General features: G+C 41.6%; 2 protein-coding genes across 4 annotated transcripts in view; both read left to right on the top strand.

Moving 5' to 3' along the window:
- The first annotated feature begins 1542 nt into the window (after window positions 1-1542).
- LOC309541834 (cytochrome P450 2D14-like) lies at window positions 1543-15360 on the top strand. Its single transcript, XM_082240011.1, has 10 exons — window positions 1543-2271; window positions 4318-4489; window positions 5246-5398; window positions 7863-8023; window positions 9129-9302; window positions 10865-11006; window positions 12030-12217; window positions 13531-13672; window positions 14040-14773; window positions 15112-15360. The coding sequence occupies exons 1-9, from the start codon at window positions 2044-2046 to the stop codon at window positions 14216-14218; spliced, it is 1539 nt and encodes a 512-aa protein (XP_082096137.1). The 5' UTR covers window positions 1543-2043; the 3' UTR covers window positions 14219-14773; window positions 15112-15360.
- Window positions 15361-17045: 1685 nt separating this feature from the next.
- Window positions 17046-26127, top strand: part of LOC309541833 (cytochrome P450 2D14-like) — a 35614-nt gene continuing 26532 nt past the window's right edge. Inside the window, exon 1 of one of the 3 annotated variants that reach the window (XM_082240009.1) lies at window positions 17046-17411. The gene's annotated coding sequence lies outside the window, so the exon portion shown is untranslated. The remainder of the gene's footprint in view (window positions 17412-26127) is intronic. The other 2 variants (XM_082240008.1, XM_082240010.1) reach the window with 2 other exon arrangements.

The following is a 26127-nucleotide window of genomic DNA, read 5'->3' as shown; positions in this document are numbered from 1 at the left end:
TCATTATCACCAGTTGAATGAAATGTTTAAATAAAAGATAAAGAAAAAAGGTTTTTCAGAAGATGGTTCGAAATTCAAAAGAGCTGCATTATGAAATAATGAGAAATTAGTCTCAAAGATTTATAAAAATTTTATAGAGTTGGCGACAAAAGATGAGATGATAAAAGCAACTATAACTCATTGGGCAATTGATATTGGCCACAATACATATAGAAATGAGAGTTTGGTAGAGATTATGTATAACGCTATGGGTTAAACCACAGAGCCTAGGACTTGCTGATCAGAAGGTTGGCGGTTTGAATCCCCGTGATGGGGTGAGCTCCTGTTGCTCGGTCCCAGCTCCTGCCAACCTAGCAGTTCGAAAGCACGTCAAAGTGCAAGTAGATTAATAGGTACCGCTCCGGCGGGAAGGTAAACGGCATTTCTGTGTGCTGCTCTGGTTTGTCAGAAGCAGCTTAGTCATGCTGGCCACATGACCCGGAAGCTGTACGCTGGCTCCCTTGGCCAATAAAGTGAGATGAGCGCCGCAACCCCAGAGTCGGCCACGACTGGACCTAATGGTCAGGGGACCCTGGGTGACCTTGGGCCAGTCACACTTCTCTGAAGTCTCTCAGCCCCACTCACCTCACAGAGTGTTTGTTGTGGGGGAGGAAGGGAAAGGAGAATGTTAGCCGCTTTGAGACTCCTTAAAGGGAGTGAAAGGCGGGATATCAAATCCAAACTCTTCTATAACAATGAACTTCTCTGCCTGCTACACACTAAAGGAAAATCTATAGATGTATAGATGGTATTGGACTCCAAGCAAACTCTTAGATATGTTTTTTAAAAGGATCCAAATTATGCTGAAAATGCCAAAGATAGAGGGCACCTTCTTTCACACATGGTGGTTGTGTAAGCAGGCCAAAAAGTATGGGAAATGATTTACATAGAACTAAAAATATTTTAAGGATTACCCTCCCCCCCAAAAAAAACCCCAGAGACCTTCCTATTAAGAATAACGAATGGTGAAATTCCCCAGAAGGTACTTTGTCTCTTCCTCTATGCAACCACCACTGCAGGAATCATATACGTATGCACAAATATGGAAAGAAAGAAACCCCAGCAAAAGAAGAGTGGCAGTTTAAATAGAGTATGTGGAGCTAGCTACGATGACAGCAAAAATAAGATATCAAGAAGAGACAAAGATAAGGAAGTAGTGGAAACACTGGAGAGTATCTAAAGAGGTATAAATAAACTTTCAAGTAGGAATGACCATGTGAGAGCTGTAAGCAGCAAATAGGATAATGGGTAGGTTGATAATGGGTGGTGTAAGAGGATATGCAGCATAATAAGGAATAAATCAGAGGCCACGGAGGGACTGATGGGGAAGTTGCGAGTTATGAGACAAATAAAGATATAGAATGTATGTACCAAACAATGGAAAATTCATTAATAATAATAATAAAGAAGAAATAGACAAATAAAGGTTTGGTGGATGCCAAAAATGCCATTATAAAAGACGCCAGAACTCCATTGAAGTACTGCCTATTGGAGCACGGCAGAAAGGAAAACTGAAAAGGAGGGGCTCACGCACTCAGCTGGGCACATAGTGGAAGGTGGTTGATCCATGTACCTCTTATCCTTGACCAGAATCCAAGACCATCCTTGTATTCCATATCTCTCTGAAAGTGATCGTTTTCCAAACCATCTATCAGAGCTGTATAACCCTCACCAGAGGATTCTCTACTAGGTTCAATGACTTACCTAAATTCAACTTCCTATCATGTGAAGGCCTTCCTTATTTGATCTACGAAGGTTCAATTTGATTAGCTGAACTTTTCACTTGTACACTGGACTTTCAATCCTTGTGCAATTGCTCATTTACAGTATTAAAGCCCTTGCATACCTTTAAGATAACCCTATTAATAGTGGCACATCATGTTCCTACAGTGATTCAAAGCAGAGAATAAATAAAAGAGAACAAATGAGAATTAGAGAAACCAGCAGAGGCAAGAACACCGCCAGTCTGCTGAGCAAGAGTTGGGGAGAGAGAAAGCGGAGGGAATGGCTGGGATCGCGGCTTCCATCTCTTGGCTGGGGAGCCAACTCTCCTGCTGCTGCCACAACAACCTCCCAGCTCTGGCCTTGTCTCTCCTGCTACTTGCTCTGCTGCTTGATTACGTCAAGCGGAGGAAGAGAAGCAGCCGCTGGCCCCCAGGACCCACCCCTCTGCCTTTCATTGGGAACTTGCTGCTGCTAGATGTAAAGAACCCACATAAAACTGTTCAAGATGTAAGTACTGGCTGCACCATCTCTGAGGACACTGCATGTTACTGAATGATTGCATTAGCCAAGCTCTTAGTATTATTTAATTAGTTAGCCAGCTAGTTATTACCTGTTCTTCAGCCTAAGGCTACAGGGCAGGTAGTGGCTGTACTAGAATCCCGACCCCCTCCCCATAATATTGCACAATATTCCGCTACAGTTTTTGTTCTCATTAAACTGATGCAGATTGGCAAACACACAGAATTAAATTTTGACACAGCCCTGCTACCAATGTTCAATGGCCTGCCCAGGACACTAATACCATTACAGTGGTGGCTTTAGTCTGAGAGAATTGGGATTACGGTAGTAAGGAGAACTTTCCTTTAAGTTTGGCTTTGCGTTGTTACATTGGTCTTTTTATGAACCATTTTTAAAAGTCCCCAAGGGTTTCTTTGTTTACATGATGCATTTTCACTCCTCCTCAGCCAAAAGGAAGGAGTCTGTAGCGTGCACAACAGCAACCCGTGTCTGACCACCCCTGCCGCCTCCAAGCCACCAAGTGAGGCTCTCCACCTCCTCCCTTCCCAGAGCAATGCAAAGAGGGCAGAGATGGAAGGGAAGGGCTTTGCTAGCACTGCTGTTGCTGCTGCCACAGGAAAATTAGTACAGTATAACCTGTATTTTTGGACTGCTTTGAAATCTTCCCTTAATACTCGAAATAATTGGCTAAATTGTAACATTTACTACATTAAAGAATTTAGGGGGATCTGGCCGCCCCCAACAAACTCACAACAACATATTCTGGGGAAATGAATATTTTTCTGAAACATTTCAAGCTTGTAATTACCGTATTTTTTGCACCATAACACTCACTTTTTTCCTCCTAGAAAGTAAGGGGAAATGTCTGTGCGTGTTACGGAGGGAATGCCTACGGATGGTGGGGGGATCTGCTGCAGTCGTGAGCAGAGGATCCATGGTTCCCCTTCCTTCCCTCTTCCGTGGCTTGCTTTGAAACAGCAAAGTGGGAGAAGAGCCGCTGAGTGGGGAGAGAGGGGCAGAGAGCCTGCTTGCTTTAAAGGAGCAAAGCGGGAGAGGAGAGCAGCCTTCTCCTCTTATACCCCTCTTCTGCATTATTAGCAGCATCCTTCTCCACCCACCCCACACGTGTTCCTTGTCCCTTGAGTGCTTTTCCTTCCCTCCCCACTTAAAACGTGGTTACAAAGCACGGATCCACATGGATCCTCAGGATTTTTGCACTGGGTCACCCCAAATTCACCATCAGATCACATAGCATGTCCATGGCTACAGCTTGCACCCAAAAAATCACTCACCCACTGTTGCCTGGGGCAGCAGTGGTGCAAAAACGTGGTTACAAAGCATGGATCCACATGGATCCTCAGGATTTTTGCATTGGGCTACCCCAAGCTCACCGTCAGATCACATGTCTGTGGCCACAGCATGAACCACAAAAATCATACATCCGCTGTTTCGTTTAGATTCCCCCCCCCTTGTTTTCCTCCTCTAAAAACTATGTGCGTGTTATGGTCGGGTGCGTATTATAGAGCGAAAAATACGGTAGTTTGTGCTTTTTGGATTTTCCCATGGGGACTCTTTTTGTATCTGCCTTCCAATAGTGTGGATGGCAATACAATGAATTTGCCTTGCGTAAATGCCTTCCTAAATTTGGGGGTGACCAAGTTTGACAAATAATTGGGACGTGCTGGAGTCATTTTGTTTGTCCCAAGTGTGGGAAATACATCAGCTTGCACTAAATGGTTTTGTAGTTCGGTATCTCTAATTCTCATTGAAATGTTCATTTTTGCTTTATCATATCCTTGGGTGCTCCTCTCTCTCTCTCTCTCTCTCTCTCTCTCCCCACTGGGAAAGCTAGTCTTTCTGTATATATATTCTGGGGAAATGATTAAACATTTTTGATTAAACACCTCAAGCCTGAAATATGTCTGTGCTTTCTGGAATTTCCCATATATATTGTGCTGCAACATTATACCTTCCCTACTTTTATTGTCCTTTCCTCCTGGATAATTTTCTCCCTTTCCTTCCTATTGATTAAAGCTGGAAAAAAAGTTTGGACCAGTCATCTCTCTGCAGTTTGGATGGCGAAATATGGTCATCCTGAGTGGGTTCAAGACGATAAAGGAGGCCCTGGGACAAAACCCTGAGAACTTTGTTGACCGAGCAGCAGTTCCACTGCTGAATCTAATAAACCGTGGAAAGAATTGTGGAGGTGAGTATAGCTGATACCCTGATGGACTGAATATGCAGTAGGATTGTGACCCATCTCCCCTCACATCCAAAAGTAGCTGAAGAAGGGAGAATTTGGAGAGGATGGAACACACTTTCAAGAGATCTAGAAACAACAGAGAAGTACACCAGTGTGCTAATTCTGTTGTCCCACTTGCCCTTCCCATTAAAATGATGGAAGAAAAGAATCAGGAGAGTAGGAGAAACAAGCAGCAAGTGAGCAGGCCTGCAAGTGGGACAGGATGGCACTTCAGGTTGTAAATGAAAGACTCCATTGCCTGGGAGAAGATACATATTCATGTGACATGTCAGGGAGATTTTTGAGGAGTTCGTTCTTCTTTCAGTCAGCTGTAAACAACTAACAGAGGTAGGGACAGGAAGGTGGACTAGAAGCGTTTGAAGATTTATTTGCAAGTTAATCATACAAGTGAGCAGGACAGCTGCTACCTGCTGGCTGGCTGTCAGCACAAGATGGCAGGCAGCAAATGTTGTTCAGTCTCTGCCGTTGTCTATGGACTCCCAAGGCCAGAAGAATGGGCCAGCAATCTAATGCGGACACTACTAGTCTTCATTTTTAAAAACAACAACAAACAATAACAAATGCAAAGAATTAACTAGTTCTTTAGACAAATGGTAAACTGCCATGAACCTATTCTACATAATATATAAATTAATATTTATTTTAAATAATATATTATTTTACATTATATGCGTATTTATTTTATTTTACAAACCTCAGGAATAGTAATAGCAACATGCGACAATGGCTGGAGGGAGCAGAGGCGATTCTTTGTCTCCCTCCTCAAGAACTTTCGGAAGGGGAAGCCAACGCTTGAAGAAAGAGTGTCTGAAGAAGCTGGATACTTGTGTTCTGAGTTCAAATCCAAAGAAGGTACATCTCATTGTTGGGGATATTATTCTTGCTGTGAAATCTCATTTGATGCAAAAACGCTAAGAGGATTCTATAAAGCTCATTCCCATCTCAATATCTTCTCATATTTCATTTTTGAAGCATGTAAGATGATGTAAGATGATGACTAATAATTTTGCAGCACTATAAAGAATGCAAAATTTATTATGGCATATGCCTTCAAGGATTAGTCTCCTCTTTCTGGGATGCACTGAGTGCAAACCTAAATGAGCAGACAATATAAACACACAGTGGTGGGAGGGAATTAAGGTCAGACAAAAAGAAAATTCAAGAAGAACAGAGAGAGATACATAAAAATGCCATGGTTCCATTGACACTTGGCAATGCAGTTGCTGGTGAAACACAAACTTCCTGGGATTGGTAAGCTGGGTGACAGGTGTAGTTTGATACACAGCTATAATATCAATTCAAGAAACAAATGATAAAATTGAATGTCTTTTTTTGCCTTCATTTTTGCATTTTCCATTACAAACATTCATTTCTTTCACTGTGCTATTCTAGTCCCCACCACCACCATCAACTCTTTTGAGCCTCTAATACAACATCTAATACAATGGTAATTATCTATTACAGCCATGAAACATCTCTAGTTATTTCCTATCATAAGAGGACTTCCCAGCCTATCTTTCCTTGACATCCTAAATTTCCATTTGGTTTTGTTGCAACTCCTTGGTTTATATTTTCCTCCCTTTTTTATATACTGTACAGCGGTACCTCGGGTTAAGAACTTAATCCATTCCGGAGGTCCGTTCTTAACCTGAAACTGTTCTTAACCTGAAGCACCACTTTAGCTAATGGGGCCTCCCGCTGCTGCCGTGCCGCCAGAGCACGATTTCTGTTCTCATCCTGAAGCAAAGTTCTTAACCCGAGCTACTATTTCTGGGTGAGTGGAGTCTGTAACCTGAAGCATCTGTAACCCGAGGTACCACTGTATCTCCTTTCACCCTTTTTTGCTGATGTTCATAAATCTATCCCTGCTTGTATATTTAACATTATTCCACTCTTTTAAAAATATGTTTCTAGTAATTCCCATTCTCTTCTTCTTATTATTATTATTATTATTATTTTCTTATCCATATTTCTTATTGTAGCTGTCATATTGGCTGATTCTATAAATTCTTAGTTTAAACAGCCACTAATCTTTTGTCAGTCTTGCCTTTTCTTTTCACATTTTCATGTATGCTATCCTTGCCACTGATGTCGCTTAGAGGAATAGGTTGTTTGTTTTAAATAGTTTGTTAATTTGAAAGTATTGAAACCAGTCACTCACAAATTCTGAAGTTTCTTCTCTTCCTTTAAGTTCTACTTCGTCTTCTTCGATGGTCACCAGATCTCTATAGGTTCCCCATTTGTCTCCCATATTCATCTTCTTGACAGCCACTGCTTCTGTGGGTGATATCCACAGAGGTGTTTTTCTTTCCAGGAGATCTCTGTATCTCCTTCATACATTATACAGATTTCTTATTACATGGTCCTTGTGTGCTTTTGTTTTGCCATAGTATAGCTAGCTATGCCAGCCATTCCTTAGATCATGTTCTTCTAGGCCCAGGATTCCTGTGTTTTTCAATTCAATCCCTTCCTTCAACCATACTAGGTAAGCCGCCTCATAATACAACTTCAAGTCTGGTAGCGAAAAGCCTCCCCCCTTTTTGTCATCAGTAAGGATTTTATATTTAATTCTGGGCTTTCCTCGCCTGCCATGCAAAACTGGTCAGGTCCTTCTTCCATTGAATCTGGGGAACTTCAAATTATTTTCCATGTGCCAGTATTGACAGCAACATGGTTAGTTCTCCTTTAGGACCTCCTCAGCTCTGGCTGCTATGAGAAAGGATTGGTGGAATGTGGGGGTGATTAGATGCTGTGAGGTATACAGCTGTTCAACTGTGTTATGTGGCAAAGGATCTCAGGAATTATTATTTTTTTTTGAGGGGTGAATAAGTAGTTCTTGGTGGCATGTGATTGCCACACCTTTTGGATCTTTTTATCTTTGTTAATTTGTATCTTTAATGGAACTTTTCTGTGCTTTGTGAATGGTGCAACAATATAGGAACTGCCAGTTCCATAGGAAAGACCCACACAATTGGCTCTGCTCACACCCAGTCCCTAGCCATATAGGATTACATTATGGAAAAGTAACTTATTAGCGCTTGGGACTGTGCTTGCGGGGAACCACTGGCAGAAGGCTTTCTTTATTGTTTAGACTTCCACATCAACCTCCAAAAACTGCACTCCAAAAACTGCTGTACAACTTCCATCCTTTCTGACCATTGGCAGTGCTGATTGGGTCTGATAGGTGTTGAAGCCAAAGATACTTGGAGGACGCCACATTGGAGAAGGCCAGCCTAAACAATGGCTTTAGAATGAAAAATGGGCAATATATGATGACATACCTCTAATCTCTTCATTGTTCTTACATCCCATCAAGGTTCTCCTTTTGATCCACAAATCCTCATCTACAGGGCTGTTAGTAATATAATCTGCACCCTAACATTTGGTGGCCGCTTTGAATACAGTGATGAGAAATTCCTGAAAATAATGCATCCGCTTCAGGAGATCTTGAAGGAAGTAACCAGAAATTTGCCCCAGGTGTCGTCATGCGTTTGTCTGGGTATTAAAAGGAAACAGCAATTTGGGGTTTGATGGGTCAACATAGAAAGGGGCAGGACTTGTGCCTGTGTGTTTTGTGTGGTACCACATCCTTGACTACCCTTCAAAATATCTCTAAAACCTGGAATTCTTGAGGGGAAAACGGGATAGGGGAAGAACACTAGCTAAAGACAAATACAGGAAGATTAAAACATGAACATAAGCAATCAAAGTCAAAGGTGGTTTTTGAAAAATATTAGAGGCAAAATAAACCCTTCTATAATACAACTTTAAAAAGAAAATTAGAAAGACAACAATTCCTTTAATAAAAAAAATTGCCAATATGTTACTAATAAGCATAAACAAAAGGAGGATGTCAAAATGATAATAAACAAAATAATAAACATATCAGATTACATAAAATAGGAGAAAGTAGCATCCACTAGTATTTTGACAGATGCGGAGAACGCTCCAGCCCATCAAGCTAATTCCGCCTGGCACGTGACCCAAATTGGCCCATGAGGCCATTGCGACCTGCCTGCCACCTGGTGTTTTATGTGATATCATGCAGCTACAAATGAACAATCAACAGCTTAAGGGAGCTCCCAATTGTTCATTTGCAACTGGGGCTCCCTTTCAGTGTTCATCACCCAGACACGCTGAGATTGACTCCACTAGAAAGTTCTGCATCAGGGGAATGTGAAGCACTTCTTCCACTACCTTGACCTTGGAAGCCCTTTAGGTTTTGGGAATAGGATATTTGAAGGAACTGCCTTCTCCTTCCTATGTTAGCCTGCCTGCCTATTGAAATTATCACCAGAGACCCTTGTATATCCTAACATCCCGCTCCCAATTATGGCTAAGGAGAGGGCATTATATTGTGAACTATAGGAACAAACAAGAGTCCTTAAATGTACCAAATGCAGGAATTGGGGGAGGAATGGGAATGAAGCCAGGGGGAAAGAATCTCCACATAAGTGTGAAGAAGTAGCTAGTTGGGAACTTCCTACTAGAATGCAATTTCCCTTCAAGTGAAATATCTAAGAAATGTCTTCTGTATCTGAAAATGGGATGTCTCTTCCTTTTGTGATTTCTGCTACACCAGCTTCTTGTTGCGGGATCCTGGTTTTCCTGTTTTCCTGGACCTCATCGTGAACTGCAGAAACGCTATGAAGAAGTTAGCACTACCCTAAGAGAGATTGTGAATGAACATAAGAAAACCAGAGATCCCACCTTTCCAAGAGATTTGATTGATGCATTTCTGGATGAGATGGATAAGGTGGGGAGACATTTATGGACTCAGAACCTCTGGGGCTTCTTTTGTAGCATCTGCCTTGGGATTGATTACTTTTGTTTAGAATTTGTGCCACCTAGACTATGCCAGTACAACTGCAAGACAGCTCCCCTCCTTTGTAAGAAAACAGAGGAAGAGGGAAAATTATAGAGCCCTCCCTTCTTTCCCCTGCAGTCCACATCTCAGTGCTGCATGATTCAGAGCAATGGTCTGCGGCCATTAAATGGTTCAAACATTTAGGCTTTCAAAGTTTTTTTCTGCTTCTGAGAGGTGAGTTCTCAGGGCAGAGTAGTAGGGCATAGTTTCCTTTTGAATTTGAGAGCACTGGCATCTTGAAATACCTGTGATGTTTGCTTTATTTACAAATATAGAAGCAGAACAGATATAGAACAGATATAGAAGCCAACAGATACTCCTTCAGTTGAGAGCAAACCTCACAAAGCATAACGGCCGTACCCTCAGTTTCCACAAATGATTTCTAGAAGTGTCTCTTCACTCTGTCGCATTTCCACCTGCAAACAGTTTTGGGCTCCTTCACTCTCTTTCTGCCCATCTGCATGGCTGGAGGAGCTTCACTTTCTCTGCACTCAACTTTCACCCACTTGCCACCCTCCAGATATTTTGGACTGCAGTTTCCATCAGCCCTCAAGACATGTGGAGGCTGGCAGGTTGGCGGCAACTGGTTCCAACAATCCCTACTACATGTGCTGCCTCAGCTTGTGTAGTGGCCATACACAGGCCCCACAGATACTACATGCACCAGTTTGGAGTTTGAGCTTTTTCAGGACTTGCACACAGATAGAGTGATATCCTAACCCAGCCCTTGGTGTCTGCACTTGCTGTGTCTTGAAATCAATTATGCAGGGTGGGGCTTAATTGTCCCCCCCCCATATTTTATTCAAGTTGGCACCCCTGGACCCAGCACACTTTCCAGCAGGGTCAGCAAGAGTGGTGCTCAAGGGGAGTCAAGGGCACTTCACCAAGAGCCCCCTCAGACCTTGCGCTGGTGTTGCTTGCCACCAAACAACCGAAGATGGAATTCAGTATGTAGTGGGACATTCAGCCCTGCACAATTCAGGTCTAATTTTCCAAGAGACTTTTAGTATTATTGGATGCTGAGCCATGCATGCACAAAGGCATATGTGGCCTCAGGAATCAAGCTTGTCTTTGCGCATGCAGTTATGAGACCTCTTGGCAGATGTTAAGCAGTTGTTTCTCTGGAACTGGAGGGTGGGGTGGGAAGTGAGGGGTGATTTCTCAGTGTAATTATGCCAAAACAAGAGCTAGGTTGTCTTAGATGTTACTTCAGGGTGGGGGCTGCCATGTTTTTCAACAGCCATGTCTAGTTTTTGGAAATGTCTAGTTTCCCACTGTTTCTCAAGGAACCGATCAGCTTTTTCTCTATTCACTTCACTTTGGTCTGATACATATCTTGCAGACTATTGATAACAAGGGCAAAGATCATTAGTACACACTATTCTCTCACAAACATGACATAATATTTTGCTTTTTCCACATGAGTGACCAACTTGTTCCATTTCCTTCAGGCTAAAGGGAAACCAGAGAACAGTTTTAATGAACGAAACCTTATCAATATCATTTTTGACTTGTTTGGGGCTGGTACTGACACAGTTTCTTCCACCTTGCTCTGGGGACTGTTGAACATGGTCGATCACCCTGAGGTTCAGAGTAAGTGATCAGTATTGGAGGAAATGCAAGACCCTGTGAGATATCTGTCTTTTTGAAGGCTAGATGACAGTCCAGCAGAATGAGCTGAATTAGCTACATGGGCTGTGCAGTTGCTTTATATCTGATTTGGATTCAAAAATAATCAGCAGGAGGAGTGGCTTAAGAAATCAGTATATAAATAATAACAGCAATGATAAAATGAACCAAAGTAGAAGCAAAGCAACTGGAACCCAAGCACTTGGAAAACAAAGCTGTTTTGCTTAATACAGTAGGATCATGTCTTTTATGAGGGATAAGTTTTGGGTTGGTAGCATGTAAAGCTGAAATTGCTTATAGTCAGAACAACCTTCCAGTAACTACCGCCACATGAGAAATCTTATCTTCCAAGCTGGCACAGGATCTCTGTTTCAGATCTTGCAAGATCTTACGAAGGCCTGTACAGCTCACACAGGAGTTTCCCAGAGCCCAGTAAGCAAGGCAGAGAGCTTAAAATGTCTTTCCATGCCAGGTTTTCTGGCTTAGTCTACTCTCCATCTCTGCCCACCTGCTTACTGTCAGGTCCATCTCCTGTTCCCAGCTGAACACCACCCTTTTATTTAACAGCATTTGTATACCACTTAATTGTAAGTAAAACCTCTAAGTAGTTTACAGAGTGCTCCCCACAGTGTTGTTTGGTTTATCTTGTATGCTGCTATTGATCTATTTGCATCTTTCACCTTTCTCAAAGCAAATGGTGGTGGAATTGAAGCTAGGCTGACTATACAACTCAGCTGTTTTTCAGCATTTCATAGGATCAGATAAAACTACCACCTGCTATAGACTGAATCAATATTTGAGTTATTTTGAGGATATTCAGCAGACCTTTAGTTGGAGACTCAAGTTCAAATCTCTGCTCAGCGTTAAAATTCATAGTGTCCTGGCCTGTTGAAACCGTAAAAAACAACATGCTACAATCAGCTTGGAGAATTGGAAGGATTAGGATACATATGCAATGCATTAATACTCCTAAATTAATATTTCCAGAAAGGGTCCAAGAAGAAATTGATGAAGAGATTGGCAGGGTACGATCACCTGTGATGGAAGACCAGTTGAAGTTGCCTTATACTTGCGCTGTGATACATGAAATTCAACGTTGTGCTGATATTTTACCTGTTGCAGCTCCATATACAACACACAGAGATACTGAGGTTGGCAAGTTCATTATTCCCAAGGTACAGACCCTGAAAAACACACTTGTAGAAAAGGAAATCATTGCTGTTGCATGAGAACTAGGTTGATCACTTATAAAGAAGCATGTGAGAGATCTTGATGCTCACAGTAGCAGAAGTCAATTGAGCTGGAATAATAATAGTAATAATAGTTTTATTATATATAACTCACCCATCTGACTGGGATGCCCCAGCCACTCTGGGCAGCTTCCAACATATATAAAAACATTAAACATTTCAAAACTTCCGTATACAGGTCTGCCTTCAGATGTCTTCTAAAAGTTGTATTGTGACTCATCTTGGCTCAGGGATCACATGACTCCATACCCTCCAACATTTCCCCGATGAAAATAGGGACATCCTAAAGGAAAGCCAAATTAAGTAGGTTTTCCAGTTCAGTTTCCAAGCTGCCACTGACCTGGCCCTTTCCCCCTCCAACACCAGCTCACCCTCCTTGGCTTGATCATATGGCTCAACCATCTGTCAGGACATGATGGTACCGAGCTGAAGTGCCATCTGTCAATCCAGCAATCCATTTTCTTCACTGCATAGCCAGGAACTTTTCCCACCGATAACCTCATGAGTACAAGAATTAGATCTTGTAAACCAAGCAAACTTTAGATAAAAACTCAGTTTGATTTCTTGTGGTGATGACATTACTCCATGAGAGGTCCAGACTGTGGCAACACAAGAACGGGCCTTTTCTGCAGTGGCTTCTTATTTGTGGAATGCTCATCCTAGGGAGGCTCACCAGGCACCTTCATTATATTTACCGTATTTTTTGCTCTATAAGACTCACTTTTTCCCTCCTAGCAATGTAAGGGGAAGTGTGTGTGTGTCTTATGGAGCGAATGCAAGCTGCGCAGCTATCACAGAAGCCAGAACAGCAAGAGGGATTGCTGCTTTCGCTGCGCAGCAATCTCTCTTGCTGTTCTGGCTTCTGAGATTCAGAATATTTCCCCCTTGTTTTCCTCCTCCAAAAACTAGGTGCGTCTTGTGGTCTGGTGCGTCTTATAGAGTGAAAAATACGTAGGTGCCTGGAGAAAATGTTTCTCCTTAACTAGGCCTTTGGGCAATTAATATTCTATGTCCTTTTAACTGTGTTTGTGAGAGTCGGATTACTGGTTCGGTTTGTTCTTCTTATATATTTTGATGTTGTGAACTGCACTGTGATCCCAGATGAAGGGTGGCATAAAAATTTCATAAATATAATACATTTAATAATAATAAATATAATAATGCGTTTCATTTTCAGAAAAAGAATTATGAGATAAAGCCAGCATTGGATTCTAATCTTTGTTTCTCTGCCATTTTAGGAGACTGTCATCTTTAATCATCTGTCTTCTGTGCTAAAGGATGAGACAATGTGGGAGAAGCCACATGAATTCTACCCAGAGCACTTCCTGGATGCAGATGGGCATTTTGTCAAGCGAGAGGCCTTCCTACCTTTCTCTCTAGGTAAATCCAAGAGAGGAATGGCTGAGGTATAAGGGGAGAGGTTGCAAGCTGTCCTGTTATCTGCAACTGATGGGAAGAGGAACTTAAGAACATCTGAAGGGCCACAGGTTGACCACTCTGCTTTCGTCTTCACACCCTTTTCAGTGTCACATAAGTTAACACCAAACAACTAAAACAGTTTTCCCCCTTAGCATTTCCAGGAGAATATGGACTGACTTAAGCCCTTAAAAGCACAGGCATGGGTCAGAGGGGCTCAAAATCAGCATGAGCTGATTAGAACTGAAGTTTCAGAGAGAGAATGGGAGGGTTCTGTGCTGTCCTTCCTCCTGATCTCATGCTCAAAGTATTATGCATCCTGTTTACACAGGTCGTCATGCTTGCCCTGGAGAACAATGGTCCAAAGTGGAACTCTTCCTCTTCTTCACCAACCTCCTGCAGCATTTCAGCTTTCACATTCCTGAGAACTATCCAAGGCCCAAGACTGAAAGATTATTTGCCCTAACAGTTCATCCAGCCCCTTTCCAGATTTGTGCCATTCCTAGATGATGTTTCCAAGCTTAGTATATCTAGCAATCTAAGCATCAATCTCAAAAGCAACTATAGAGCAGAAACCAGGAACAGCAGTTTTTAAAATTAATAGAAATATTTATGTATTTCATAAAACAGTAGTATTCATGAAAAATATCAGAGTGTTTTACAACAATCATATGTAAAAACATTCAATAAAAATCATATAAAATTTCAAAATCAGAATCAACTAACTACATTTAAGGAGTTAGAATGGAAAAAAACCAACAATGAGAAATGCAGGGATATAAAGCATGATCTGAGGTGAGGATAATAACAGGTAATAACAACCAGATGATAAATCATTAGGAACTATGCATAAAAGTAGCATGTAATTTGGACCTAATGTTATACAACCAGTCTACCTGTATGGTACATTGTATATGGCTAAGAAGATGCTTTTGTATGTGGACTATAAGATTATTCAGCATTCAACAAATAGAAATATAGACATACTGTCAGGGAATTGGAGGCAGAGAAGGAGGAGAGGGGGGAGAGAATAGGCACTTACAGAGATCATGTGCCTTTACAGTGGTGCCCCGCAAGACGAATGCCTCGCAAGACGGAAAACTCACTAGACGAAAGAGTTTTCCGTTTTGGAGGTGCTTTGCTAGACGAATTTCCTATGGGCTTGCTTCGCAAGATGACAATGTCTTGCGAGTTCCTGCGGTTTCCCCCCCCCTTCCCCCCCTTTTTCTAAGATGCTAAGCTGCTTATCAGCTGATCCGATCAGCCGATAAGCCGCTAAAAGCCGCTAATAGCGCTAATCCGCTAATCTGTCAATGGGCTTGCTTCGCAAGACGAAAAAACCGCTAGGCGAAGAGAATCACAGAACGGATTCTTTTCGTCTTGCGAGGTACCACTGTAATTAGCAGTTGCTCTTCTTCTGACGAGGGAGGAGACAAAAGACTGTCGGGAGGCAATGAATCTGAGAGGGGAGGGCCATTTCTGGGAACCAGCCACTCTCGGAGCAGAGGAAGAAGGGGGGCTGGGTTTAGGAGGTGGATCTGCTGGGGGAAGAAGCGGAAAGAGGCATTCAAGGCAATTGACTGATCGTGATGGTGTCGTTCTTTGAACTCCTGTAAATACTTTGAAGCTACCAATTAAACTCTGTAAATATGGCTGGATTCCCGGACTCTTATCTCAGCTAGCATTCACAGCTCATACCTGACACATACCAAGAATGACTCTGTGCTTTCCTGCCTTTGTTACTACAACTTGGTTAAAGGCCAGCGTGCATTCACTTTCCTGTCTTCAGCAGATTTAAAAGCCAGGTGGATTTTGTTCTTTTGATTGCAGAAAATCTCTCATATATATATATATATATATATATAGAGAGAGAGAGAGAGAGAGAGAGCTTTATTGATTCCAAAAGAAAACAATCAGTCAACAAAAACACTTTAACACATTACAGAAAGATACAATAGTTTCATAATACATATCTTCTATGGCGACTTCCCATCACCCCATAATGGTTCCTTAGTACTTTTTGGTTCGTCGCACTATCTTTATCAATAATAATACATCTTAGTTCTCTTAATTTTCTACTTTCCTACAGAAGTCACTCCAGGCCTGCCAACGAGTTCAGATTTTTGCAGCGCTCTCTGAGATACTTTGTATACATGTCCCGTCCCCTCATAAATGTTTGTTCAGTCCAGTCTCTTAATTTTCCATCATTTTTGCTAATTCTGCAAACTCCAGTTTAGTCAGTGTTACATCTCCTTTCCAGTTTCTAGCTATTAGAATTCTTGCTGCCACAGTGGCATAGAGAAATCACTTCCTCACCTTTTTTGGTATATCCATGTCTGTTATGCCTAAAAGGAAGGCTTCAGGTTTGTTTGTTTTTGCAAAAGTAATCTTGAATATCTTTTTGAGTTCGTTGTAAACTGTTTCCCAAAATTCCTTTACTTTTCTACAGTTCCACCACATATGTAGCATCGTGCCTTCTGCCTCTCCACATCTCCAACAACATTTTGAGGTGTTCCTATACATTTTTGCTAGTTTTGATGGTGTTAAATACCACCTATATAGCATCTTCATAAAATTCTCTCTCAGCGTGTAGCACGCAGGAAACCTCAATCTTCTCTCAATTAGAACAGTGTTCCGTCCTGAGACTTTTCTCTCAATCTGGATAGTATTCAACAAAACTCTACAAGCACTCACACATCAATTTATTGAAGATCACAAGGCACATGTAGAAATATTTACTCATATTCCAAAAGGCTGTTCTTTGGCTCTGAATGATAGCATACCACATAAATAAACAGATAAAATCCAGCGCACCCATCTTTGGATGTAAACCCTATTACAGTGGTACCTCGGGTTACATACGCTCCAGGTTACATACACTTTAGGTTACAGACTCCGCTAACCCAGAAATAGTACCTCGGGTTAAGAACTTTGCTTCAGGATGAGAACAGAAATCGTGCCCCGGCAGCGCAGCGGCAGCAGGAGGCCCCATTAGCTAAGAACAGTTTCAGGTTAAGAACGGACCTCCGGAACGAATTAAGTACAGTGGTACCTCGGGTTAAGTATGTAACCTGAAGCGTATGTAACCTGAGGTACCACTGTATTATCCTGAAAGGGAGCAGTGTTACACTATAGCAGAAAACAACCAGAGTCCCATGACACATTAACATGAGACTTAACACATTTATTATTGATACTGTAATACTTATTGATAAAATTTCTAGTCACTAAAGGACGGCAATCAGATTATTTATTTAAGGGTGCAATTCTATGCTCATTCAGGAGCAATCTCCACTGAACATTGAACTGAGCGATTTACTTCAGGGCAAGAGCTGTTTCCTCTATGGCCACGGAACCCGTAAACTGCTGGGAATAAATCCCATTGAACTGAGTGGATTTACTTCAGAGGAGGCACAGTTAGGTTAGCACTGTAAGCAATGTAAGCACTGCTATACACAATCCCTGCCCCCGCCCCACTCCCACTTCAGCTGCTCTGTCATTTCTTTAATGTGGCAATTCTGTGGGATTAGCTTCTGAGCAGACATATCTTCTAATTCCCAAACTCTGCTTCCAACTCCACACCCAGCTTTCTCTCCTCCTCCAGACTTCCCAAGCCAGCAAAACAGCTTTTCTGCACTGCAAGGGCATTTCCCCATTCCCTCACTTTGCCTTCAAAGCAAGGAGAAAACACGTTCAAAAGTAGGTCTCTAATTTTTTTGTCTTGCTGGCTAATTCTAAGTACTCTGTCAATTTTGGGATTGTTTGTTCTTTCCTCTTTTGTGCATATAGTATCCTTGCAGCTGTAGTGGCATAAAGGAAGAGATTGAGTACCTTCTTAGGAATATCAACATTTGTTATTCCTAGTAAGAAGGCTTCTGGTATTTTGGGGAAAGTTATTTTGAGCATCTTTTTTTAGTTCTTCATAAACCGTTTCCCAGTAGGGTGTGTTTTTGTTGTTGTTGTTGTTGTTTTGCCAACTTACACTTCCACCACATAAGGGACTAGGTGGAATTGTAGTCTAAACCACTGATCCTCTTGGGCTTGCCAATCAGAAGGTCGGCAGTTCTAATCTGCTTGACAGTGGTGAGCTCCTGTTGCTCCATCCCAGTTTCTACCAAACTAGCAGTTCAAAAGCACACCAGTGCAAGTAGATTAATAAGTACCACTGCAATGGGAAGGCAAACGGCATTTCCGTGCGCTCTGGTTTCCGTCACAGTGTTCTGTTGTGCCAGAAGCGGCTTAGTCATACTGGCCACATGACCCAGAAAGCTGTCTGTGGACAAACGCCGTCTCCCTCAGCCTGAAAGCGAAATGAGCACCGCACCCCATAGTCCCCTTTGACTGGACTTAACTGTCCAGGGGTCCTTTACCTTTACCCTTACCTTTTACCACCACATATGAGAAAAGGTGTTTTCTATCTCTTGGCACTCCCAGCAAAGATTTGATCCTTTTTTGTACAGAGTTTGCTGAGAGTTAGATATCATCTATACAGCATCCTAAATAAATAATGTTTCCTAAATAAATAAATTTTCCTTTAGGGTATAACACACCAATAAGTTCATTGTTGTTTTCCTTTCCCACAGGGTTATCTCAATATTATAACCTATGTTGATTGCCCAGTGTGTCGTTGCTTTCATCAATTCATCCTTTGTTTCCCACTCAAGGATAATTTTATATATTTTGATATTAGTTTCTCTTTGCTTCCCAGTAGGGCTTTTTCGAATTCCTTTTTTTTTTATAATAATTTTTATTACATTTTTTACAGAAATAACAAAGAGATCAAAAAGTAAGAAGAAAAAAAAAGACCAGAAAAAAAGGAAAAAGAAAAACACGACCATTTCGATAACTCATTTCAAATTTCCATTGGACTTCCCCCATCCCTCGCAGAATGCATTTCTTAACAATAAATTTATCAGCAAATTATATCCTTATTTCGTATGTTTCTTTCTATTTTCAATTACAGTTTAAATTTAAATCTCTTGATCAATATATACTCTGAGCAATATACCATAATATCGTTTTTACCCATTTAAACCTTGATTCTTTCATAAATCTTGTCAAATTTCATAAATAATTAAGTTTTGTTACTGGGGCTAGATTCCCAATCACACGACATCTTATGTTTCATATAACTTATAATACTTTTGCAAATAGTCTTTAAATTTTTTCCAGTCCTCCTCCATTGCTTCTTCTCCCAAGTCTCGAATCCTTGCAGTCATCTCGGCTAATTCCATGTAGTTCATCAGTTGCGTGTGCCAGTCCTCCAGTGTGGGCAAATCTTGGGTCTTCCAATGCTTAGCGATAAGAATTCTTGCTGCTGTTGTAGCGTACATAAAAAAAGTTCTATCCTTTTTAGACACCTTCTGGCCGACAATGCCCAGAAGGAAGGCCTCTGGTTTCTTGGGAAAAGTGTACTTAAACACCTTTTTTAACTCATTATAGATCATTTCCCAGAAGGCCTTCAGTCTTGGGCAGGTCCACCAGAGGTGAAAGAATGTTCCCTCAGCTTCCTTACATTTCCAACATTTGTTATCGGACAAATGGTAAATCTTAGCTAGCTTAACCGGGGTCATGTACCACCTGTATACCATTTTCATAATGTTTTCTTTCAAAGCATTACATGCAGTAAACTTCATACCGGTGGTCCATAACCTTTCCCAGTCATCAGACATAATATTATAACCAATGTCCTGAGCCCATTTTATCATTGCTGATTTAACTGTCTCATCTTGAGTGTTCCATTTAAGCAGCAAGTTATACATTCTCGATAATAACTTGGTCTTTGGTTCAAGCAACTCTGTCTCAAGTTTCGATTTTTCCACCTGGAAACCTGTTTTTTTGTCTAGCTTAAAAACCTCATTAATTTGGGCATAATGCAGCCAATTTTGCACCTTATCCTTTAGTTTTTCAAAGCTCTGCAATCTCCAGTTACCTTCAATATTTTCTATTATTTCCCAATATTTCGGCCAATAAGCCTCCATATTGGTTGTTTTCCGAGCTTTGGCCTCTATTGGTGAGATCCACCTCGGAGTTTTGCTTTCCAATAAGTCTTTGTATTTTTTCCAGACCATATATATTGCTTTTCTGACAATATGGTTTTTAAACATTCCATATGATTTACCCTTGTCATACCACAAGTACGCATGCCAACCTAACGAATTGTTGAAGCCTTCCAGATCTAGGACATCAGTGTTTTCTAATAGAATCCAATCTTTCATCCAGCAGAAGGCTGCCGCTTCATAGTATAGCCTTAGGTCCGGCAGGGCAAACCCCCCTCTCTCTTTTGCGTCAGTTAATATCTTAAACTTTATTCGGGGCTTTTTGCCCTGCCAGACAAACCTAGAAATGTCCTTCTGCCACTTTCCAAAGCATTCCACTCTGTCCACAATCTGCAAGGCTTGAAACAAAAACAACATCTTTGGCAAAACGTTCATCTTTATAGCTGCAATTCGGCCTAACAAGGATAATTTCAGTCTTGACCAAATTTCTAAATCTTTTTTAACTTCTAACCAACATTTCTCATAATTATCTTTAAATAGATTCAAATTCTTGGAAGACAGATTGACCCCCAGGTATTTCACTTTCTTAACAATATTTAGTTCTGTCTCTTTCTGAAACCCTTCTGTTTCCATGGCCGTCAAGTTTTTCCCTAAGACTTTAGTTTTTTGCTTGTTCAACTTAAAACCCGCCACCCGACCAAATTTCTGGATCAGTTCTAAAACTCTTTTTGTACTGGGTTCTGGCTCCTGTAGTGTTAAAACCAGGTCATCTGCAAATGCTTTCAGTTTATATTGTTTCGCTCCGACCCGTATTCCTTGTACCTGCCGATCCTCCCTTATCATGTTCAGCAAAACCTCCAGGACTGAAATAAACAATAAGGGGGATAGGGGGCACCCCTGTCGTGTTCCTTTTTCAATATGAAGTTCTTCTGTCACCACATTGTTCACTATCAACTTAGCTTTTTGTTCTGAATAGATTGCTTCTATTCCATTCTCAAACCCCCTTCCCACTCCCATCCCTTCCAAATTTTTCTTCATAAATTTCCAGGAAATGTTATCAAAGGCCTTCTCCGCATCAATAAAGATCAATACTGCTTTGGTGTTAATATTTGTTTGTAAAAGTTCCAAGATATCAATAATGTTCCTGGTATTGTCAAACAAATGTCTGCCTGGGAGAAAGCCGGCCTGGTCTTTATGGATTATCTCATTTAATACTTTTTTAAATCTGTTGGCCAGAATATCCGCAAATATTTTATAATCCACATTTAGGAGTGAGATGGGACGGTAGTTCTTAAGTTGAGTCTTTTCAGTTTCCACTTTAGGTATCAATGTGATGAATGCTTCTTTCCACGTATCTGGTGCCTTCCCTCCCCCCATAATCTGGTTACAAACCTCCTCTAGTGGTTGTATCAAATAGTCTTTTAACGTCCTATAATACTTGGAGGTAAGTCCATCAGGTCCTGGAGATTTGCCCAGCTGCATATTCTGAATGGCATCCTCGATTTCCTGTTGTGTTATTTTACAATTCAAGGTTGATCTCTTCTCTTGAGATATTTCTGGAAGACCATTTTCTTTCAAAAATTGTTCTATCTCGGTTACATCCTCGGGTCCTTGTGTATACAGCTTTTTAAAGTATTTCTGGAAACACTTTCTAATTTCTCCCGGTTTCTGAATGTTCTTTCCTTCAACTTCTAGATTGGTAACATAGTTTAATTTTTGTCTCTTTTTCAACTGCCAAGCTAGCAGTTTCCCACATTTATTCGCCGATTCAAATGTTCTTTGTTTCATTTGTTTAATTCTCCATTCCACTTCTTGGTTAATCAGTTGCGCATATTGTGACTGGTGGAATTTAATTTCTCTTAAGGTCTCTTTGGATTTTGGGTTTAATCTTAATTTTTTCTCGCCGTCTCTTATCTTCTCCAATATCTTGTCCTTTTTACCATTCCAGAGTTTTTTCTTAATCGTATTCTGTTGTATCAGAAACCCTCTCATAACAGCTTTGCTCGCGTCCCAGATTGTTCTTTTTTCCACCGAGGTGTTCAAGTTGATTTCAAAATAGTCCTTTAAAGCTTTTTGGGCCTTCTTTACAATCTCTTGATCTCTTAGCAGGTTGTCATTCATTTTCCATCTGAAGGAGTCGGCAGTAGTAAATCTCATTTCCATTTTCAGAGCGTTATGGTCGGAGCAAGTCTTTGGGCAGATTTCTATTTTTGTGGTCTTAGGTGCCAGCCCTCTAGTTGTCCAAATTTGGTCGATCCTTGTCCATGACAGGTGGGCCTCAGAAAAGAAAGTTCCTTCTTTACCTAGGGGGTTTCTCGTCCTCCATGAGTCAATTAAATCCATATTGTCAGTTAGTTCAAAGAAAGTTTTTGGTAGTCTTCCATCTTTAGTCAAATTCTGGTTCTGTGACTTATCCATAAAAGTAGAGACAACCCCATTCATGTCTCCCATCATAATGATGTTAGAATAGTCCAGATAGTCCAATAATGTCTCATGCAGCTTCTTATAAAATTCTGATTTCCCCTCGTTTGGTGCATAAATTCCTAATATCAAGATTTTCTCTCCTTGGGTCGAAATCTCAATAGCCAGGATTCTTCCTTGTTCATCTTTAAACAAAAGTTTCGGTGAAAGAGTCTCTTTGGCGTAAATCACCACGCCTCTCTTCTTGACTCTGTCTGATGAGATGAATTCTTGGCCTAATCTTTTATTTGTTAACACCTTCCTGTGTACCCTTGTCACATGGGTTTCTTGCAAACAAATTATATCCAAATTCTCTTTCTTTAGGATATGGAAGATCCGTTTGCGTTTTTCTGGGGAATTCGCGCCATTAATGTTCCAACTATACAGCTGCAGAGACATCTTGTATCAATCTGTTGTTACTCTTGTGGGGTGTCCTCTTTTTTGTCCGAGTCCGAAGGTGGTAACTCTTTCCCCGACTCTGGTGGTGGCCAAATAGCTGCTCCTTTCTGTAGGTCTTCTCCGTGATCGTGTAGGAACTTCTGGCAATCCTCTTTCGTTTTGATTTTTATCTTCTTTCCTTTGTATTTAAATAAGACGCCTTGTGGGAACTCCCACCTGTAAGGTATTCCGTTACCTCTCAAAAGTCCAGTTAGGTCAGTGTAGTTGGCTCTTAGATCCAGTAATTGTTTAGGGATATCTTTGTAAATTTGTGCTCTTCTATCCTGGATCACAAGTGCTTTATTGAAGTGTAAATCAAGTAGCTTGTCTCTCTCCTGTTTAGTCCTTAAAATAATCAAACAGTCTCTAGGCCTGTCCTTCCCAACGACTCTTCCCAATCTAAATGCAGTCGTTATTTTGAAATCTGTGTCTTGGTTTATACCCCAGAATTTGGAAAATTCTGCCGTTAAAAAGCCGGTCAAATCCTCTTTCTCAATCTCTGGGATAGAGCGTAATCTCAGGTTATTTTCCCTGTTTCGCAGTTCCACCAAAGACAGGTAGGCCTGCTGGTCTGTAATATGTTTGTGGAGCGGTCTTACCTCTCCTTTCAGTTCCTCCACTCCTTTGGCTGCAGCCTCTGCTTTTCCAATCGCAGCCTCCGCCAATTTTCGATTTTCAGATGTTGCGTCGTTTAAGTTTCCAATATCTTGTGAATGCTTGGCCACCTGTTCCGAAAGTTTGGTAATTGAAGATGTGGCTAAGTCAATTTTTGCAGTTTGATCATCCACTTTTTTGTTCAAAATTGCGAATTGTTGTAACATTTCCTCTAAAAGAGTGTTAGATCCTCCAGATGCCATATCCTCACCTATTGGTTGTTCAGCTTCTTCAGCTGGTGTTGTTGGCGAGGGTGCAGTCTGTAAAACAGCAGGGACTGAAGATCTACGTCCCTGAGAAAACAGGGTTGTTTGTGTCAGTTTGCCTTTCCCTGCCTTCGACGCAGCTCTTGTTTTTACCCTGTCGCTCATTCCACACCTGTCTTTGGATTCAAGGTCAGACTGTCAAAAGTTTCATGAGAAAGGCAGGCGCAAGCGTAAACAATCTAACCACAGAAAGACAAAGCAAAGTTGGTTCTCAGGAAATTGTAAGTCCCAAGTTCCACTAGAGGGAGTAATGTTGCAATTCAGGGAAGAAGAAACAAAATTTCAGACGCCATTAAAGTTCCTTAAGTTAAGTAAATTAACGATGATCCTTGGAAAAGACCTTTTCCCTCTAGCAGAGCTCTCACAGTGTTGCCATAAGTTTCTTAAAAGGTGCAAAGTACAGTTGTTTAATTGTATCCAACAGTAATGCCTCTAAGTGTCCATTTCAAATTTATAAGTGTATCCGCAAAGTAACCTTTTGTCCCACTGCAAGTCCGGGACTGGGGGTTTTAAAGTCTTTAGAATTTAGAAAAGTCCAGCAGAGGAGAAAGTCCCCAAATAAAGTACAGAAAATAGCAAGGAAATAAAAGTAACTTGCCTGCTTCAGTTTCCGACTTTTCCGAACGTATGATGTCTCACTTTAAAATCTCTCCGCACTGCTTCCAGCTTGTCAAATCTTTGCTTTTGATCACTAGCATCCTCGGGAGACGGACTTCCTTTTTCTCGCCTCCCGCTTTCAGCCAAATTCATAAATTTGTAATCCAATTTTGAGTAAATCTTACTCACGAGTAGTTGGTTTGTAATCCAATGTAAAAGGAAGAAAGGTCGGCGCTCATCCGCAACAGCCGCGCGGCTTCACTCCCGCAGAAAGAGCGATGAATCCACAGCACCGCTTCCCCTCCGCGCTTCCGGAGCCCCTTACGGGGTCCCTTCTTCGTTTTGGGGGTCGCTCTAGGTGCCCGCCGGATCCCACGGCCACGAGCTCACTCTGCTCGTGGTTTTTCTTAGTGGGTCGTCGCTTTGCCGCAGCGAACGACCCTTTTCTGCGGAGCCCCTCTTCGCAGCGCAAAGAGGACCGCCATTGCTTGCTTCGCGCCGCCTCCGGAAGTCTTTGGGCTTTTTCGAATTCCAACCCTTCTTCTAAAAATCCTTTCAGTTTATCTTCTTTGAACCTCTTGTGCAGCTAATGGTGTTGAAACCAGCCCATAATCCATTCCTGCAGATCTTCTCTTTTCCTGAGTACCACTTTTCCTTCATCAAATTCTGTAAGCTCTTTATATATACTCCAATTATTCCTCGTATTTATTTTCTTTATAGCCATTGCTTCAATGAGGGATTTTCCTTTCAAGAAGATCCTTCCACGAACTCTATGAGTTTGAGTAGCCGCTACTCTTTTGTTGGTATGCTTTCCTTCTTCCAAGTCCTTGCATATACAATTCTTGCAGCTGCTGTTGCATATAAAACAGATTCTGAGCCTTCTTAGGTATTTCCTCTCCTACTATGGTCAGTAGAAAGGTTTTGGGTTTCTTAGAGAATGTAAATTTGAACATTTTTTTTAAATTCCTCATATACCGTGTCCCAATGCTTTTTGGAGTGTTTACATTGCCACCACATGTGGATCAGAGAGTCTTCTGCCTCAAAACACTTCCAACAAAGATTGGCAAGTTTAGATGGTGTAAGATACCATCTTTTTATTGTTGTTGTTGTTTAGTTGTTTAGTCATGTCCGACTCTTCGTGACCCCATGGACCAGAGCACGCCAGGCACTCCTGTCTTCCACTGCCTCCCGCAGTTTGGTCAAACTCATGTTTGTAGCTTCGAGAACACTGTCCAACATCTCGTCCTCGGTCATCCCCTTCTCCTACAGTTATTCGAAGCAGAGAATAAAAGAGAACTTACAGTGGTGCCTCGCAAGACGAAATTAATCCATTCCGCGAGTCTCTTCGTCTAGCGGTTTTTTCGTCTGGCGAAGCAACCCTATTAGCGGCTTAGCGGATTAGCGCTATTAGCGGTTTAGCGGCTATTAAAGGCTTGTTGTTGTTGTTTAGTCATTTAGTCGTGTCCGACTCTTCGTGACCCCATGGACCAGAGCACGCCAGGCACTTCTGTCCTCCACTGCCTCCCGCAGTTTGATCAAACTCATGCTAGTAGCTTCAAGAACACCATCCAACCATCTCATTCTCTGTCGTCCCCTTCTCCTTGTGCCCTCCATCTTTCCCAACATCAGGGTCTTTTCCAGGGAGTCCTCTCTTCTCATGAGGTGGCCAAAGTATTGGAGCCTCAGCTTCACGATCTGTCCTTCCAGTGAGCACTCAGGGCTGATTTCCTTCAGAATGGAGAGGTTTGATCTTCTTGCAGTCCATGGGACTCTCAAGAGTCTCCTCCAGCACCATAATTCAAAAGCATCAATTCTTCGGCGATCAGCCTTCTTTATGGTCCAGCTCTCACTTCCATACATCACTACTGGGAAAACCATGGCTTTTACTATACGGACCTTTGTTGGCAAGGTGATGTCTCTGCTTTTTAAGATGTTGTCTAGGTTTGCCATCGCCTTTCTCCCAAGGAGCAGGCGTCTTTTAATTTCGTGACTGCTGTCACCATCT

Source organism: Podarcis vaucheri (assembly GCF_965113315.1).
Source record: "Podarcis vaucheri genome assembly, chromosome: 10".
Classification (NCBI taxonomy): domain Eukaryota; kingdom Metazoa; phylum Chordata; class Lepidosauria; order Squamata; family Lacertidae; genus Podarcis; species Podarcis vaucheri.
This window is presented reverse-complemented; position numbering and strand designations above follow the sequence as displayed.

Coding starts and splice junctions, on each gene's coding strand:
- LOC309541834 (XM_082240011.1), top strand. CDS start 2,044: ATGGCTGGGATCGCGGCTTCCATCTCTTGGCTGGGGAGCCAACTCTCC. Junction 2,272..4,317: donor CACATAAAACTGTTCAAGAT/GTAAGTACTGGC, acceptor TATTGATTAAAG/CTGGAAAAAAAGTTTGGACC. Junction 8,024..9,128: donor TAACCAGAAATTTGCCCCAG/GTGTCGTCATGC, acceptor CTGCTACACCAG/CTTCTTGTTGCGGGATCCTG.